The 19,349-nt window shown below is 38.1% G+C and overlaps 1 protein-coding gene across 2 annotated transcripts in view; it reads right to left on the bottom strand.

The window, feature by feature from the left end:
• Positions 1-19,349, bottom strand: part of PIWIL2 (piwi like RNA-mediated gene silencing 2) — a 76,006-nt gene that overhangs the window by 24,083 nt on the left and 32,574 nt on the right. For both annotated transcript variants that reach the window (XM_055299856.1, XM_055299857.1), the window contains exons 17-20: positions 17,902-18,003; positions 17,191-17,307; positions 16,537-16,625; positions 15,480-15,585 (exon numbers count right to left, since the gene is read on the bottom strand). In XM_055299856.1, the coding sequence (XP_055155831.1) occupies positions 15,480-15,585; positions 16,537-16,625; positions 17,191-17,307; positions 17,902-18,003 (414 nt within the window). The remainder of the gene's footprint in view (positions 1-15,479; positions 15,586-16,536; positions 16,626-17,190; positions 17,308-17,901; positions 18,004-19,349) is intronic.

Raw genomic sequence — 19,349 nt, 5'->3', positions numbered from 1 at the left:
GGTTTTTCAATTCTCCATTTACTTACGCTCTAATCTCTATTAATTCCTTACTTTACTTTACTTTCCTATTATTTCCTTGCTTTAAGTTTGCTCTTCTTTTCCTTGTTTCTCAAGGTGGAAATTGGGTTCTTTTGAGATCTTTTTTAATTTTTTATATTTTATTTATTCATGAGGAACAGAGAGAGAGAGAGAGGCAGAGGCAGAGGCAGTCAAGAGGGGAGAAGCAGGCCCCTTGCAGGGAGCCTCATGTGGGACTCGATCCCGGGACTCCAGGATCATGCCCTCCCTGGGCCAAAGGCGGGTGCTAAACCACTGAGCCACACACGCGTCCCTGAGGTCTTTTTTTTAAAAAAAAGATTTTATTTATTCATGAGAGACACACAGAGAGAGAGGCAGAGATGTAGACCGAGGGAGAAGCAGGCTCCTGGCAAGGAGCCAGATGCAGGACTCGATCCTGGACCCTAGGATAATGCCCTGAGCCAAAAGGCAAATGCTCAACCACTGATCCACCCGGGCGTCCCAGAGATCTTCATTTTTAATATAGGTGTTTACAGCTATAAACTTCTCTCCAAGCAGTATTTATCTACATACTCAAGTTTTGGTATGTTGCATCTTTATTTCAAAGTATTTTCTAATTTCCCTTTTAATATCTTCTTTGATGCCTTTGTTATTTAGGAGTATTAATTTCCATATATTTTTGAATCTCCTGAAGTTCTCATTAAAATTTCTAATTTTATTCCATTGTGGTTTGAGAAGATATTTTGTTGTTTGTTTTTATTTTTTACTTTTTTTTTTATTTTTAAAAGATTTTAATTATTTATTCATGAAAGACACAGAGAGAGAGAGGCAGAGACACAGGCAGAGGGAGAAACAGGCTCCATGCAGGGAGCCCGATGTGAGACTCAATCCCAGATGTCCAGGATCACGCCCTGTGAAGGCGGTGCTATACCACTGAGCCACCCAGGCTGCTCTGAGAACATATTTTGTTTTGACTTTAATCCTTCTAAATTTATTTGGTCTTACTTTACATCCAGACACAGTGGTCTATGTCTATTTTGGCAGAACGTCACAGGTAGATTGGTGAAGAATGTGTATTCTGTTGATGGAGTGTTCTATAGATATCTGTTGCATTTAGTTGGATCATACTATTGTTCAAGTATTGTTTCCTTGTTAATCTTATTTCTGATTGTTTTATCCATTATTAAAAGTGGAGTTTTGAAGTCTCTATTACTGTTGAATTTTTTATTTCTGCTTTTAATTATGTTTTAGTTTAATGTATTTTGGGGAGTCTATTTTGGAATAGGTTCACATATATTTATATTTTAGGTCTTCCTCATGGATTGACACTTTTGGTTTTTTTGTTTTGTTTTGTTTTTTAAAATTTTTTTTAAATTTATTTATGATAGTCACACACAGAGAGAGAGAGAGAGAGGCAGAGACACAGGAGGAGGGAGAAGCAGGCTCCATGCTGGGAGCCCGACGTGGGACTCGATCCCAGGACTCCAGGACCGCACCCTGGGCCAAAGGCAGGCGCCAAACCGCTGAGCCACCCAGGGATCCCCTTAAAGTCTATTCTAATAGCAGTACAGCCACTCCATTTCTGTTTTGGTTACTATTTGTATAATATATAATCTTGTTCTATCCTTTTACTTTCAAATTCACTGTGTCTTTGACACTAAAATGCATCTATTGCAGAAATCATAACCATGGATTTTTCACTTAATCCATTCTCTAATTTCTATCTTTTAAATGGAATGTTTAGTCCTTCATTATAATGAAGGTAATTACTAATACGGTAAAATTTACATGTGCCATTTCACTGTTTTCTACATGCCTTCTATCACTTTTCTCCTTCTATTCTTCCACAACGGCCTTATTTTCTATTAAATAGATATTTTCTAGTTACCATTTTAATTTCATTGTTGTTCCCTTTGTTTTATTTTTCAGAGTTCTTTTCTTAGTGTTTTCCCTGGAGATTACAATTAACATATTAACTTGGAACAATGTCACTTGGTTAATATAACATTAATTTTAGTAATATTAAAAAACTCCACTTGTATATTACTTTATACCCTCCCTTCTACTTTGTGCCTTTACTGTCACATTATATCTTGATACATTGTATACACATCTACTCAGATTTACATCTACTAAAAAATTTTTAAAAAAGATTTACATCTACTGCTTTATGCAGTTGTTTCTTAAATCATAGAGTCAAGAAAAAGTGACAAAAATACCTTTTTGCTCTCTTTTATCTTTTATGGTTACTTTTTCTGATTACCTTTTCCAGTTACCTTTTCTGGTGCTACTTACTTCTTCATGTGGACACAAATTACTATCTAGTGTTACTTCATTTCCACATGAAGGACTACCTTTAGTATCTCTTGTAGGATAGGTCTGCCAATGACAGATTATGCCAGCTTTCGTTTATCTGAAATTGTCTTAATTTCTTCTTCATTTTTTGATTGGGTTAATTGTTTTATCTATTTTTCCCTTTATTTTTAAAATTTAAACTCAACATATAGTGTATTATCACTTTCAGAGATAGAGCTCAATGATTCACTCTCCCTCATTTAAAAATATTTGACATAAATCACGTATCATAAAATTCTCTATTTTGAACTGTATAATTTAGTGACTTGTAATATATTCATCAAGCTATGCCCTAACACTAATTCCTTAATATTTTCATCACCCCAAAAGAACCCTGCAATCATTAGCAATTATTCCCCATTCTTGTCCACATCCTCACTCTCTGGAAACCAATCATTTAATGTCTCTATGATTTACATATTCTGGATAATTCACTGAAGTAGAAGAATATAAAATGTGGCTTTTTTATACATTCAGCTGCTTTCACTGAGCTTAATATTGTCAAGATTTCTCTCATTTTAAAATAGTTTTTCTAGATACTGAATTCTTATTCAACACTTTTCATTATTTTGAATATATCCTCCCAATGCCTTCTGGCTCCATGACACTGATGAGAGGTCAGGTCTTAATCTTACTGAAGACACACTGAACATATAGTAAGTGGTTTTCTCAGGACGCCTGGGTGGCTCAGTGGTTGAGCGCCTGCCTTTGGCCCAGGGCGTGATCCTGGAGTCCAAGGATTGAGTCCCACATCGGTCTCCCTGCATGGAGCCTGCTTCTCCCTCTGCCTGTATCTCTGCTTCTCTCTCTCTCTTTCATGAATAAATAAATAAAATCTTTAAAAAAAAATAAGTGTTTTTCTCTTGATGCTTTCAAGATGCTTTGTCTTTCAGTTACTTTTACTGTGATGTGTCTAGGTATGAATATCTTTGAGTTTCTACTACTTAGTATTCACTGGGCTTCTTGGGTAAGTTTGCTACTGATTTTCATCAAATTTAAGAATTTGGGGCTATTGCTCCTTCCAATGTTCTTTCTTCTCCATTCTCTATCTTTAGTCCCTTCTAAGAATCACATTATGTTTATGTTGGTATGATTAACGGTGCCCCACAGATCTCTGAATCTCTATTCATTTTCTTCATTCCTTTTTCTTCCTTTTGCTCACACTGGTTAATCTCAATTGACCTATCTTCAAGATTGCTGGTTATTTCTTCTGCCTAGTCAAATCTGGTATTAATCTCCTCTAGTAAAATTTTCATTTACTGTATTTTACAACTCCATAATTTCTGTATGTTTTTTTTTTTAGATTTTATTTATTTATTCATGAGAGACACAGAGAGAAAGAGAGGCAGAGACACAGGCAGAGGGAGAAGCAGCCTCCATGCACCGGGAGTCCAACATGGGATTTGATCCCGGGTCTCCAGGATCACGCCCTGGGCCAAAGGCAGGCGCTAAACTGCTGCGCCACCCAGGGATCCCCCTCTATATGGTTCTTAAATTTTTTTTTTAAACATCTTGTTACTGAGATATAATTCACAGACTATACATACAATTCACCAAACTAAATTGTATATATGTTTTTAGTATATACATAGGTATGTACAACATCACCACCCTACCCACCTTTCCCCACTGGCCTACCTTCTGTCTCTAGATTTCCCTCTCCTGCACATTTTTTATGAATGGGATCTATAGTCTTTTGTGACTGGTTTCTTTCACGTGGTATAACATTTTCAAAATTCAAGTATTGGATGCTATTTGTCTCTGCTGCTTCACTTTTTTTTTCTTTCTTCCTTTTTTAAAAAAAGATTTATTTGTTCATGAGAGACAGAGAGGCAGAGACACAGGCAGAGGGAGAAGCAGGCTCCATGCAGGAAGCTTGTTGTGGGACTTTATCCTAGAACTCCAGGATCATGCCCTGAGTCAAAGGCAAACACTCAACCGCTGAGCCATCTAGGCATCCATCTTTCTTCCTTTTTAAAAATTTTTTTGTGGGCAGCCCTGGTGGCTCAGCGATTTAGTGCCGCCTTCAGCCCAGGTCCTGATCCTGGAGACTAGGGATCGAGTCCCACGTCAGGCTCCCTGCATGGAGCCTGCTTCTCCCTCTGCCTGTGTCTCTGCCTCTCTCTCTGTGTGTCTCCCATGAATAAATAAAATCTTTAAAAAAAATTTTTTTTGTGATTGGATATCTCGGTGGCTCAGTGGTTGCGCATCTGCCTTTGGCTCAGAGAGTGATCCCAGGATCCGGGATCAAGTCTCACATCAGGCTCCCTGCAAGGAGCCTGCTTCTCCCTCTGCCTATGTCTCTGCCTATCTCTCTCTGTGTGTGTCTCTTCTAAATAAATAAATCTTAGTTTTTTTTGTAGGGTGCCTGGGGTGGCTCAGTCAGTTGGGCATCTGACTTTTGCTCAGGTCATGAGCCTCTCTTTGGGCTCCCTGCTTGATGGGGAGTCTGCTTCTCTCTCTGCCTCTGTTTGCTCTTCCTGCTGCTTGTGCACATACTCTCTCAAGTAAATAAAAGTTTAAAAAGAAATAATTTTCTCTTGATAGTTCTATATTCTATTATTTAGTGTCTAATCTAGAAATTACAACATAAATCTAGTTAATCTAAGTATAATATAAGTACTTTCAACTTTTACTCAATAATTCAAGAAACTATAATAATAATAATTTAGGAAACTAACAGCATTAGAATTTCATTTACTTCCTCCTTATGTACTATTTTCATTAATTTGAAACTTAAATATACCAACACACACTAATATATACCCATTCAGGAACCGTATTATTTTATTTTATTAAAGATTTTATTTATTTGATAGAAAGCATGAGAGAGGGCAGGGAGAGGAGCAAGCAGGGGGAGAGGGAGAAGCAGGTTTCCCTGCTGAGCGGGGAGCCAGATGTGGGGCTCTATTCTAGGACCCTAGGATCATGACCTGAGCCAAAGGCAAATGTTTAACTGACTGAGCCACTCAGGTCCCAAAGGAATTATAATATTTTAGGTAGTATGTATTCATTCAAATTTATCCCATATTTGCCACTTTTATGCCATAACCACATCTAAGCTTCTCTCTAGGATAATTTTCCTTCTAGGTGAAGAATGTCATTTAGTATCTTCCTTCAATGTGAGTTTCCCAGAGACAAAGTCTCTCAATTTTTTGTTTGCCATAGGGTATCTTTATTTCACCTTATTAGAAGTTATTTTTCATGGATACTAGATTCTACATAGGCAGTTTTCTTTTCTCTTTTAAAGACTGTATTTTTTTAAGTAATCTCTGCACCCAATGTGAGGCTCAAACTCACAACCCTGAGATCAAGTGTCCCATTCTCCACTGACTGAGCAAGCCAGGTGTCAATCACCTTGTGGCTTACACTTTTTGACAAGTTAGCTATTAGTACATTTGTTGACTTTTTAAGGTAACCTTTCTTTTCTTTTCCTTCGAGACTGGTCTTAACCTGTGTGCATGTGCATTGCATATGCATATTTGTCTTTCAACAGTTTTACTGTAATATACCTAAGTGTACTTTTCTTTTTATATATTCTACTTGAGATCTTTCAGACACCTTGTATCTATTGCTCTGTTGTTTTCTGTCACCTTCGGAATATTCTTTACCATTGTCTTTTCAGATATTTCTTCTGTTCTATACCCTCTTTAACTTCCTTCTGGGCCACTTATGCATATATTATAACCCCATCTCTCCCATATCTTTGTATCTCAATGCTTCCGGTTTTTTTTCCTTATCTCTCAGTTGACTTTTTACTTCCTCAATTAAGTCTAAACTACCATTACCCAGTTTTTTTGCATGGAGATGTGTTTCCCCAAAATTTGTACGTTGAAGTCCTAACCCCTAGTACCCTGGAGTGGGGTTGTATTTGGAGATAGAGCCTTTAAAACTAGATTATTAAGTTTAAATGAGATCACTTGGGTAGGCTCTAATTAAATACGACTTGTGTCTTTGTAAGAAAAGGATATTAAGACACAGATACACACAGGATAAGACCATGTGACTGAGAGAAGACAGTCATCTACAAGAAAAGATGAGAGGCCTCAGGAGAATCCAGCCCTGCCAGCACCCTAATCTTGGACTTCCCATCCTCCAGAACTGTGAAGAAATAAGTCTTTGTTAATCTACCCAGTCTATAGTACGTTGCTATAGCAGTCAGCAACCTAATACACCCATCCTTTGAGTATTTAATTTTATTTGGCAGAATTTTCAGTTCTAGAAATTCCAACTTTTTTTCTCATAGTTCCCAATTCTTTGCTAAAATTCTTACTGTTGTATTTTACTTCTTTGAATACAGTAAGTGTAGCTATTTTTTTTAAGATTTTTTTTAAGATTTTATTTTTTTAAAGAGGGGCTTAGAGAGATTGATGGGGAGAGGAGGAGAGAGAATCTTAAGCAGGCTCCATGCCCCAGCAGAGCCTGACACATCGCTTGATCTCACAACCCTGAGATCATGACCTGAGCTGAAATCAAGAGACCAATGCTTAACTGACTGAACCACCCAGGCACCCCAAGTGTAGCTATTTAAAAATGTATCTGATTGCTCAATTATCTGAGTCTTATATGGATCAGAATCAAGCATCTATTTTTTTTCCTATTTTTAGTCCCTTCATTTTTTTGTGTTATTAGTTATTATTGATTGATTGGTAAGCATTGTGGAAACATTTTGATGCCTAACATAATGTTACCTTCCTTCAGAGAATTTGTATTTGCTCTGGCAAGTAGCAGTTGAGTTCACCTAAATTCATATTTAGGTGATGAGATGAGCACTGGGTGTTATACTCTATGCTGGAAAATTGAATTTAAATAAAATTTAATAAATAAACTAATTCATATTCAGGGACTGACATGATTCAGTCTACCTATAGTTCTTTACTCCAACTCTGTAGCCCTTTAGATTCACAACTCAAGGAGTGGGGAAGTATACTAGGGACCACCACTGATTTAGGAGCCCTGGCCTCCAGTTTTTGATCCTTAAAGACTTTCAAATGTGCTAAAGCTTTTCAACTTTTAGCTACTGCTTTCAGAATTAGAATATGCCTGTAGGGTTTCTGTCCTTTTGTATCTTGCCTTTCTTATGTTTTTCTTCATTAACTCTTCAGTTAAACTTAGGTGTATTTTATATACATGTTTATATATAAGCACATATGTATGTCCATGCATATATATGTCATATACCTACCTACAGACACACAGATGGGTAGACATGTAGGTGTGTATATATAATCTACATGCACTGCTTTCTAGAAATTGAATGCCAAACACAGCATTGATAATACTGTTAATAGAAATGAGGGGAAGCCTGGAATGAGGTTTTAATACAGAGAGGATTTATGTTTACTTTTTCCAAGAGTCTGGAGTATTAGCACTATGAGAAACTCAGGACCGTAAGCATTCAGGGTCATTGTATTATTCAAAGATAAGCCATAGTTTGCTCTAATGGTTATATACTACTCACTCACGCTTATTCCTACAATGTAACCCTTTAGGGCACCAACCCAAAATGTTGGAGGTTTCCTAGTGTCATCTACACTTAGTGGGTTCTAGACTCTAATTATTGTCCACCTGGAAAACTGCAAGACTGTCAAAAGCACTCCTTAGAATATACTTACTGAATGGGAAAAAAGGGACCTTGAAAAATCTCCTCCATAAAAGCAACGAGTACACTGCAAAACTGGTCAAAATCAAACTTTCTGGAATTGTAGATACCAGCCAGAGGTTTGCAACAATCTGAAGAGCATTTGTTCAGTTAAACCGGCTGAATAGGGGATCCCTGGGTGGCGCAGCGGTTTGGCGCCTGCCTTTGGCCCAGGGTGTGATCCTGGAGACCCGGGATCGAATCCCACATCGGGCTCCCGGTGCATGGAGCCTACTTCTCCCTCTGCCTGTGTCTCTGCCTCTCTCTCTCTCTCTCTCTCTGTGACTATCATAAATAAATAAAAATTTAAAAAAAAATAAACCGGCTGAATAAAAAAAATAAAATAAATAAAATAAAGGCTGAATCTCACAAGCTTTGTGGTATTTTAACTTGTTCTACTCACATCCTCCTTTCTCTGCAGTAGCATCTATAGCCTCACTACTATGGTAATAATGTAGCAGTCACAGGGTGGGAGGGCAGAACAGGTTCCAGGCATTTAAAGAAGTGTATGTCTAGACATTAACTGATCACTAAACTAACCAAGGGAAATTTTCAGTGCTACACATAATCTAGATTACAGAGATTGTAAATCAGGCAGAAAAGCCATCAAATAAAAAATAATAACAGCAATTCCTGGGAGTGGAGATCTAATTTGCAGAGTTGCCACATATATGAAAAATGTCTAGTTTCCAATAAAAAAAATGAGACATGTCAAGAAATAGTAAAATATGGCCCATTCACATAATAAAAAAAAGTAGTCAGGGATCCCTGGGTGGCGCAGCGGTTTGGCGCCTGCCTTTGGCCCAGGGTGCAATCCTGGAGACCCGGGATCGAATCCCACGTCGGGCTCCCGGTGCATGGAGCCTGCTTCTCCCTCTGCCTGTGTCTCTGCCTCTCTCTCACTCTCACTGTGTGCCTATCATAAATAAATAAAAAAAATTAAAAAAAAAACATAAAAAAAAAAGTAGTCAATAGAAACTGCCTAGGATAAACCCAGCTGATGGCTTTACTGAACACGGACTTTTTTTTTTTTTAATTTTTATCTATTTATGATAGTCACACACACAGAGAGAGAGAGAGAGAGAGAGAGAGAGAGAGAGAGAGGAAGAGACACAGGCAGAGGGAGAAGCAGGCTCCATGCACCGGGAGCCCGACATGGGATTCGATCCAGGGTCTCCAGGATCGCGCCCTGGGCCAAAGGCAGGCGCCAAACCGCTGCGCCACCCAGGGATCCCTGGACACGAACTTTAAATCAGTATTTTAATTACTGTTTAAAAAACTAAAGAAAACCACATCTAAAGACATTAAGAAAAAAAAAATAAAGACATTAAGTATAGAAAGTGTCTCACCAAATAAACTATCAATAAAGATGCAAGTTATAAGCGAGAAAAAGGTAAAAATTTGGAAATCAGAAAATATAACAACTGAAATGACAATTTCCACTAGAGGGGCTTAACAGTAGATCTGATGAGGCAGAAGAAATAATCCATGAACTAGGAGATAAATCCACTGAAATTATCCAGTATGAGAAAGAGGAGGGAAAAAGAAGAAAAATAAACACAGTTTCTGGAGACTAAGATGCCATCTAACATACCAAATACAAATAATTGGGAGTCTCAGTAGGAAAGGTGAGTCAGAAAGGGTCAAAAAGGTCATCTGAAGAAATAGTGGACCTAAAATTACCAAACCTGGTAAAAAATTCAACTGAATCTCCAAGAAGCCTAAAGAATACAAAGTAGGATAAACTCAAATTTGATTTGCAACATCAGCTATTCCCTGGGTCTCCAGCCTGCTGGCCCATTCTGAAGATTTTGGACTTGACAGCCTCCATAAATTATGTGAGCCAATTCCTTAAAATGAACAAATCTCTTTCTTCGTGTGCATGTGCATGCATGTGTGCACATGCAGGCTCCTGATTCTGTTTCTCTGGAGAACCCTAATACAGAATTAGCACCATACAAAAAGAGGAAGAGAGGGGCACCTGTACGGCCCATTTGATTAAGTGTCTGCCTTCCACTCAGGTCATGATCTCAGGATCCTGGCTGGGATCAAGCCCCACCTAGGGCTCCCTGATAAGCAGGAAGCCTGCTTCTCTCTCTGTGTGTATGTTTATGCTCTATCTCACAAATAAAATCTTTAAAAAAAAAAAGAGGGAAAGAACAGAACTGTGTATGAACAAAGTTTTTGTATACTACTGAAATCAATTCGGTATTAATGTGAATAAGATTGTTATACATTAACATGCAGAAAAAGCATCTGATAAAATCCAACACACTTTCAACATAAAAATGTTCATCACATGTCAAAAAAAAAAAAAAAGAAAAGAAAAAAGAAAAAATTCTCGTCAAATTAGGAATAGAAGGAAACTTCCTTAACATTATCAATCAAGTTTATGGAAAACTCACAGCTAACCTATACTCAATAGTGAAAGACTTAAAATCATTCCCAATAAACATCAGGAATAAAATAGGATGCCCATTTTCACCATTGCTATCAACATTGTAACTGAAATTCCAACTACAGCAACTGTGCAAGAAATAAAAGACATCCAAATTGGAGGTGACTGGCTGGGTGGCTCAGTCACTTAAGTATCTGACTCTTGGTTTTGGCTTGAGTCGTGACCTTAGGGTCATGGAATGCAGCCCTGCAGTGAGCTCCACACTTGGCATGGAGTTGGCTTGGGATTCTCTCCCTTTTCCCCTCCCTCCCACCCTCCCTTCCCCTGCTCATGCACACTCACTCTCTCTCTAAAATGAATAAATAAATAAAATCTTTAAAAAAAAAAGAAAGGCATTCAAATTGGAAAGAAAGAAGTATAACTATCTCTGGAGATCATCTGATTCCATAAATAGAAAATATCAAGAATTTTTTTAAAAAAGAAAAAGCCCTAAGTCTAATTCAAAAAAGTGGTTAAGGTTAAAGATTAATGCTTAAAAACCAGTTATGTTTCTGTACATGATCAATGGACAATTCAAAAATGAAATTAAGAAAACAATTACAATAGCATCCAAAATAATAAAATTCCTAGAAATAAATTTAATCAGAGAGGTAAAATACTTGTATATGGAAACTATAAAATGTTGCTGAAAACAATTAAAGACCTAAACAAATGGAAAAAATATCCTGTCTATATAGGACTAAGTATTATTAAGATGGCAATACTTGCAAGGCACTGTACAAATTCAATGCAATCCCTATCAAAATTCCAATGGCTTTTTTCCCCCAGAAATGGAAATTTCACATGAAATTCTAAGGGGCCTGAACAGTTAAAATTAAAAAAATATTCGAGGGATCCCTGGGTGGCGCAGCGGTTTAGCGCCTGACTTTAGCCCTGGGCGCGATCCTGGAGACCCGGGATCGAATCCCACATCCGGCTCCCGGTGCATGGAGCCTGCTTCTCCCTCTGCCTATGTCTCTGCCTCTCCCTCTCCCTCTCTCTCTATCATAAATAAATAAAAATTAAAAAAAATTCGAAAAAGAAAACAAATCTGGAAGACTCACACTTTCCAACTTCACAACTAACTAAAAAGAAACAGTAACCAAAACAGTCTTATACTGACATTAAGAATGACATTTATGGAGGGGCGGGGGTGGGATAACCGGGTAATGGACATTCAGGAGGGCATACAATGTCATGAACACTGGGTGTTACAGAAGACTGACAAATCACTGAATTCTACCTCTGAAACTAACAATACGCTGTACGTTAAATTTAAATTAAAAAATTAATAAATTAAAAATGATATTTAGACCAACAGAATAGAATTTAGAGTTCAGAAATAAACCCTATGAAATAAACATCTATGCCCAATTGATTTTTAACAAGGATGCCAAAACTATTCTATGGAGAAAGAATATAGTCCTCAACAAGTAATGCAGGGATAAGTGGATAAACACGTGCCAAAGAATAAAGATGGATTCCTACCTCACTCCATATACAAAATGTAACTCAAAATGGATCAATGATCCAAATACAAGAGCTAAAGCTGAAAACTGTTACAAGAAAACATAGGGGTAAATCTTCATGACCTCAGAGTTGGCAACAGATTCTTAGATTTGACACCAAATGCACAAGAAACAAAAAGAAAAACAGATAAACAGGACTTCACAAAAATTTAAAATTTTTATGCATCAAATTAACATTATGAAGAAAGAAAAGATATCCTACAGAATGGAACAAAATATCTGCACATCATTTATCAGACAAGCATTCTGCACCCAAAATATGTAAAACAACAAAACAAAACAAAACAAAACCCCCACAACTCCAAAAACCTCTTTACAATTCAACAAAAAGAAAACTCCATTTAAAAATAAGGAAAATAGGGACACCCGGGTGGCTCAGTGGTTGAGTGTTTGCCTTTGGCTCAGGGTGTGATCCTGGAGTCAGGATCAAGTCCCACATTAGGCTCCCTACAAGGAGCCTGCTTCTCCCTCTGCCTGTGTGTGTCTCTGCCTCTCCCTCGGTCTCTCAAGAATAAATAAATAAATCTTTAAAAAAATCAGGAAAATATTTGAAAGGACTTCTTCAAAGAAGATATACAAATGGACAATAAGCACATGAAAAGATGTTCAATGTCATTGGTTATTAAGGAAATGTAAGTTAAAACCACAATGAGGGGATCCCTGGGTGGCTCAGCGGTTTGGTGCCTGCCTTTGGCCCAGGACATGATCCTGGAGTCTTGGGATCAAGTCCCACATCAGGCTTCCTGCATGGAACCTGCTTCTCCCTCTGTCTGTCTCTCCGCCTCTCTCTCTCTCATGAATAAATAAATAAAATCTTAAAAAAAAAACACTTTAAAAAAAAACACAATGAGATACCACTTCACAGTGGCTATAATTAAAAATGGAAAATAAAGTCTTGGCAAGAACTGGAGAAAATGGAACCTCTGTTATGTTGTTGGTAGGAATGAAAATGGTGTAGCCACTGAGGAAATCAGTTTGCTGGCTCCTCAAAAAGTAAACAGAATTACCTTATAGCTCATCTATTTCACTCCTAGGTATATACCCAAAGGAAATGCAAATAGGTACTCAAATACATATGCAAGCATATTTACAGCAATATTCAGAATAGTCAAAACATAGGAACAAGTCCAATTGTTCATCGATAATGAATGGATAAATCTATTGTGGAATAAACAGATAATGGAATATTACTCATCCATAAAAAAGAACAAAGTAGTAATATATACTACAACTTGCATAAACCCTAAAAACGTGCTAAATAAAAGAAGCCAAACACAGTCACATATTTTATGATTACTTCCACATAATGCATCCAAAATCAGTAAATCCATAGAGACAGGGGATCCCTGGGTGGCTCGGCGGTTTGGCACCTGCCTTTGGCCCAGGGCGCGATCCTGGAGTCCCGGGATCGAGTCTCACGTCGGGCTCCCGGCATGGAGCCTGCTTCTCCCTCTGCCTGTTTCTCTGCCTCTCTCTCTCTCTCTATCATAAATAAATAAATAAATCTTTAAAAAAAATTCATAGAGACAGAAAAGTAAACAATTATCAATAAGTACAGGGAAGTGTGAATGGGGAATAATTACTTCCTTCCAGGATCAAAAAGAGGTTGAAATTAGCAAGTGGTTATTTTGGTGCGCTTGCTTAAGGTGACAATGAGCAGACATTGGAGCCACAGGAATGAAGAAATGGGCTAATCTAGACATTTCTCTTGTACTCTCTGAAGTGCAAAATGCCAACAAGCATTGTTTTGACAAGAGGGGATACAAAGAATGCAGATGGTTCTGGGGTAGATTTCCTGAGGGGAAGGCCCTGCACATATGTGCCAAGTTAGATGGACAATAGTAGCTCCAAGAGGCAAGAAATAGTTTTTGTTTTTTAAAAGGTTTTATTTATTTATTCATGAGAGACACACACAGAGAGAGAGAGAGAGGCACAGACACAGGCAGAGGGAGAAGCAGGCTCCCTACAGGGAGCCCAACGTGGGACTCGATCCCAGATCTCCAGGACCCTGGGTTTAAGGCGGCGCTAAGCCACTGAGCCACCCAGGCTGCTCAAGAAATAGTTTTTTTGACATAAACAGACATCTATTGTGGACTGGGCTATGCATACCTGTTGGTAGATACAAAATGTTCAAAAAAAAAAAAAAAAAAAAAAACCCCGAAAACAGAAGATACTGCACCAGTTTGGACTGCCAATTCACATTCCTCAGACCAAGGAACACATTTTCATTCCCAGAGGAACAGTTTGTTAGAGAATAGAATGGACAATTGAAACTTTGTTTAAAATGGAGGGAATAAAGGCATGAAGGGTTGACTTGCATGCTTCCATGAGTGTGTACTGACACAGCATGAGGAAGGCCCAGAGATTCTCTCCTCTGCTCTGGGGGATCTAGAGAAGAGGGGGTGGAGAAAGATGCTGGTGCAACAATACTTTTTTTTTGTTTTCCCCACCTTACCTCAACATTCTTTTTTCTTAATGGTTCTCAGACCAGAGCTGCAACTGCATGTGCCAGAGCTGGGATGAACTGAGTATCTGTTCACTGGGGCTGCCATAACAAAGTACCACTGAGTAGCTTCGACAGCAGATATGTATTGTTTCACAGGGCTGAAGGCTAGAAGTCTGAGATCAGGGTGTTGGCAGGGTTGGTTGCTTCCGAGGGCTATGAAGGACAACGGTTTCATGACTCCCTCCTGCCCCTGGTGGGCTTGGTGACAAAGTAGTGTGTGTGTGTAGGACTTGGTTACAAAGTGGCATATGTATTTACATCTCCTCAGAGACAAAATTCAACTTTGTTTTTTTTATATAATCTCAAATACTGAAAGAATATTAAACTATTTGAAAGACAATGTAGGAAACATTCATCTAAAAAGAAACAAGGTGGAGTTCTAGTGACTGGCTATAACCATATAAAGTTATTAAATTTCTTATTGTTAATCTCCATGCAAAGGGCTAACTCTGACCCTAAGAAATGAAAGCCACTTATCAGCACTTCCTTTGATGTATGGCCAAGGTAAAACCCAGTATTTTGCTTGCTCATTGTGCCAGACCCACTATCAGTTTAATGACAGCAATTCTCCATGGTTAGCATTCCTGGGAGTTCTAGGGGTGATTTACAGGGAGGCATTTCTCTTGAACCAAAATGAAAAGTCCTAATAATAGCCATAAAAAGCTGAGTAAATTCATAAGCTGCTTTAATTGCTGAAATTTACTCCCACTTCCCTGATAAGGGCATGAAGATTATGTCTACAGGCATCAGACTGACAATCTAGGAATAATCATTACTTACCAAGCAAAATCAAAGCATTTATCTTTTTAAGCTGCTCTGTACAAGCAGAAGCCTGAAAGCAGTCCCTTTGAGCTGCCTATTCAGCAATGACTAACTTTTCAGTCAGTTTAGAAGACACCTTCAATTTGGGATCCCTCCCACTAAATCAGACTTCCTCTTCAAGTGGTCAGATAGTCCTTAAAAACCGTGAAACTTTAAATCTGTTCTCCTCACCTCGTAAAACTTTTTTAAGGAGCCCACCAGGCACAGCTTCAGGCTATCCACAATCTCCTGATGAGGCATCTGGAATACCACTCGTGAATACCATTTTGTGAGAGTGCTGGGGAGAAGGCAGTAAGAGAGAGAGAAAGATGAATACACACTCATAGAGGAATGTCTACAGTCTGAATGTCAGTACACACAGGCTTCTCTATGTACCAAAACAACAAATACCTAGTAAATGTATTTATGTTACAGGTAAAAACACATCGGGACATAATATATATTGTATACATATTTATATATAAGTTTTTGTTTATTATATGTTTTATATATATTTATATTTTACACATATAATATGTATTTTTATATGTCATACATAGAATATAAAAATATAGGCACAATTGTGGTCTTTGCAACAAAACTACTTCCAACTGAAAAAATTTAACTACCTAGATATCCACCAACAGAGAACTAAACAGTGCTCCAACAAACAATAAATTCCATGCAGCAGTTAAAAAGAATTGCCTGAGATTTATTTGTATTGATAGCAAATGTCTGCAATATACAATTTAAGTACATAAAAAGAGTTGAGGAATAGTATAAATAGTAACATACCATTTTTACATATATACACCACCTGTATGGGTTCTATGCATATAAATGAGAATCTGAAAGTTTATATACACATACATTAAACCTGTGGTGGTAGTTAATAAAAGATTTTCATGAGGAACTTTCACTTTCTAAATTTCTGCAGGTATCTGTATGAACATGCCTTGTTTTTACAATGAGAACAAAAAAGTCCCTCACTGCTGTGGGAGGGAACCCCACTAAGATACAGCCCCCATTCTGAAGATTATACCACAGCCAGGGAAATAAACTTACAGATCTGACAAATTTGGGAAACAGATTACATAAGCTAATAGATAAAGGAAAAAAGAGCTTGGCATACTTTTGTAAAGCATACTTTTCTATAACAAAAAATTCAAAAAGTATTTGCTAAATTTGTAGTAAGATTAGGCATCAAAATGAGGTAACCAAACAAAACGGCATTATGAGTAGTACTTACAGATTGATGCTCGCAACAAAGCCAACCACAGAGCGCATGCCTCGGCTAGGGTCATGGTAAACATCCATCCCAATCACCATTAATTGTTTCTGGGTTAGAAAACAAAAAACAAGCAATCCATCCCCCCATCTTTTTATTATCTGCCCCTCAAAAGCAAAACACGAAAATAAATTCTGGGAAAAGGAAAGACTGAAATCAACCTTTTTTTTTAAACACAAGGAAGAAGTCGGAAATCTAGAATAGAATCAGCACACTTTTTCTGTAAAGAACTACACAGTAAATAATGTTGGGCTCTGTGAACCACACAGTCTCTGTAGGAACTATTCAATTCCATTTGTCATTAACAGCACAAGAGCAGCCATCGCTAGTCTGTAAAAAAAAAATATGGCTGTATTCAAATAAAACTTCATTTAAGGACACTGAAAGTGGAATTTCATATAATTTTCATGTGTCAGGAAATATTAGTCTTATTTTTATTGGTTTCAGGTATTTGAAGTTATAAAAACCATACTCAGTACGTGGGCTCTACAAAATCATGCCATGAACCATTTAGACTACTAAGCATGGAGAATAGATAACTCTATAAGGAAAATAAGGAAAACAACTAGGTAGAAATCTCTGAAGAGCTAAATTGAATGAAGACACATCACTCACCAGAGGAATATCCACTCCCCAGAGTTCACCACCCAATTTACAATTAATCTGAAGTAAAATTTTCTGGGCCACACTCCGAAGCCTGGTTGGCTGACCAATGGTTCGGACATTGATGACCTATAACAAAAGGGTGTGGGGAAAGAAGACACTATCAGCCTGTTAGACAATGTAAAAGAAGCCTGATGTACACACAACATTTAAGAAACCTCAGTTAGCAGATAATACACTTTGCACGACTAGTTCTAATTCTAGGATTTCCATGCAGGAATGCACAAGTGTAAGTGTGCAAGCACATTTGCACGCACACACACACACCACAAATACAAATCAAAATAAAAGAATCACCAAAAAAAACAAACTTTCAAAAGAATCTCATACAGAATAAAAAAAATTTTAAACCCACTTAGGAAAAACAGCTTTCCCCTTTTAGAGTGAAGCCTACACTCTTAGAACCCAATCATGTGAGACCGCCCAGCAGCTCAGGCACTTGAACCAGCCAAACTCACTCATTTGGAAACAGGAAGGCAGCATTTATAAAGAGCATCTGCTCTTAACCAGGTTACTCTAATAAGGGGAATGTTCCAGTGGAAGGGTTACACATGATGACTTCTAATAGTTACTTCAGTCTTTTTGAACACCTGAATCCCTCTTTTCAAAGACTCGAGGGAGGTTAGACTTTCCATCCATGCCTCCTGCCCAGCTCCCACTCACCTGTGAGGGCACAGGAGCCTGCACACAGCATAGCTTTTTAATAGCCCCATAGAGATCGTCACGTGTGCCCATGATGATGCAAACAACCATCTGTATCTTCCCCTTGAGGAGATAAAGTACATAAAAGTCAGGCTTTGGAATTCTCAGGGGATCCTGACAGGGTTCCAGCTGGGGGCAGTGTAAGAGCCTGCAAAGTCATAGTACCTTTAAGGCAGAGGGGGACAGGAAAAAAGAGGGTAGATTGTTCCAACCCCAAATAGGTCCTTGAACCTTTGTTGGGTTCAGGGCTTCTTTGCACATGTACACAAAATATCTAGAGCCAGTCCTTACTACCTGACTTCGTTCGCCTAAAGTTGCCTAAAAAGGTAGGTTTGAACATTTGCAAGGGTTACCTAATTGCTGCTTTCAATTCCCTATAATGCTTTCTACCACTCTCTTCAGTAAGCTAAGCACCTTATTAACATTCATGCCACAAAACTGAGATACCACAAGAAAGCATTCAGAGCCAAACACAAATAGACGAAGCTCTTGCCAAATCCGTAAGTGGCTCTTCCTAATTCTATGGTTAGGAGAGAGAATGACATTGCCAGCAGTGTATCTCATATAAGCATCCCTGACCCATCTGTTTAAGAGATCCAACACTGGAAACAGGATCTTTCAAAGTCTGAATAAAGAAAAGTAGCACTTAAGTGAAATGAAGTGCCAATCCTTTATGCAAGAACAGCTATTAATAGTAAATTAATACTATATTATTCCAAATCAAGATTAGTGTTAGATTAAGACTTCTGTGAGAACACACATTCCAGCAATCACATCAAAGAGCTTCCAAAGTCACACAGAACACACTGGGAGCCTATGGGCTGGACCTATCAAACACAAGTAGCTTTTTAGCCCCTAGAGTACTTACTCACAACTCTGGTTGTGGGTTTAATAATTTTAAATTTTATTTTTTAAAAGATTTTATTTATTTATTCATGAGAGACATACACACACATAGAGGCAGAGATATAGGCAGAGGGAGAAGCAGGCTCCATGCAGGGAGCCCGATGTGGGACTCAATCCCAGGACTCCAGGATCATGCCCTGAGAAAGGCAGACACTCAACCACTGCGCCACCCAGACATCCCTTTGTTTTTATTTTTTAAGTAGGCTCCATGCCCAGTGTGGGGCCTGAACTCACGACCCTGAGATCAAGGGTCATATGCTCTACCAATTAAATCAGCCAGGTGCCCCCTGCCCTGCTTTTTAAAATTAACATCTAAACATAAGGAAGGGCACATACACACAAATCCAGATTTTTTGCTTCTACTGAAAAATAAATAAATTAAAAATCAACTTGATAATGGTGTGCTTTCATCTGCAGTCATGTGGTTTACTCTCTTTAGTTCACTAGGTCCCCTCCTAGCCCACTTTAGTTGTTTGTATTATTCACCTGATTCCCGCAGACAT

The sequence above is a fragment of the Nyctereutes procyonoides genome, unplaced genomic scaffold, assembly GCF_905146905.1.
Source record: "Nyctereutes procyonoides isolate TBG_1078 unplaced genomic scaffold, NYPRO_anot_genome, whole genome shotgun sequence".
Classification (NCBI taxonomy): Eukaryota; Metazoa; Chordata; class Mammalia; order Carnivora; family Canidae; genus Nyctereutes; species Nyctereutes procyonoides.
The sequence above is the reverse complement of the archived record's forward strand: the minus strand, read 5'-3'. Positions and strand labels throughout refer to the sequence as shown.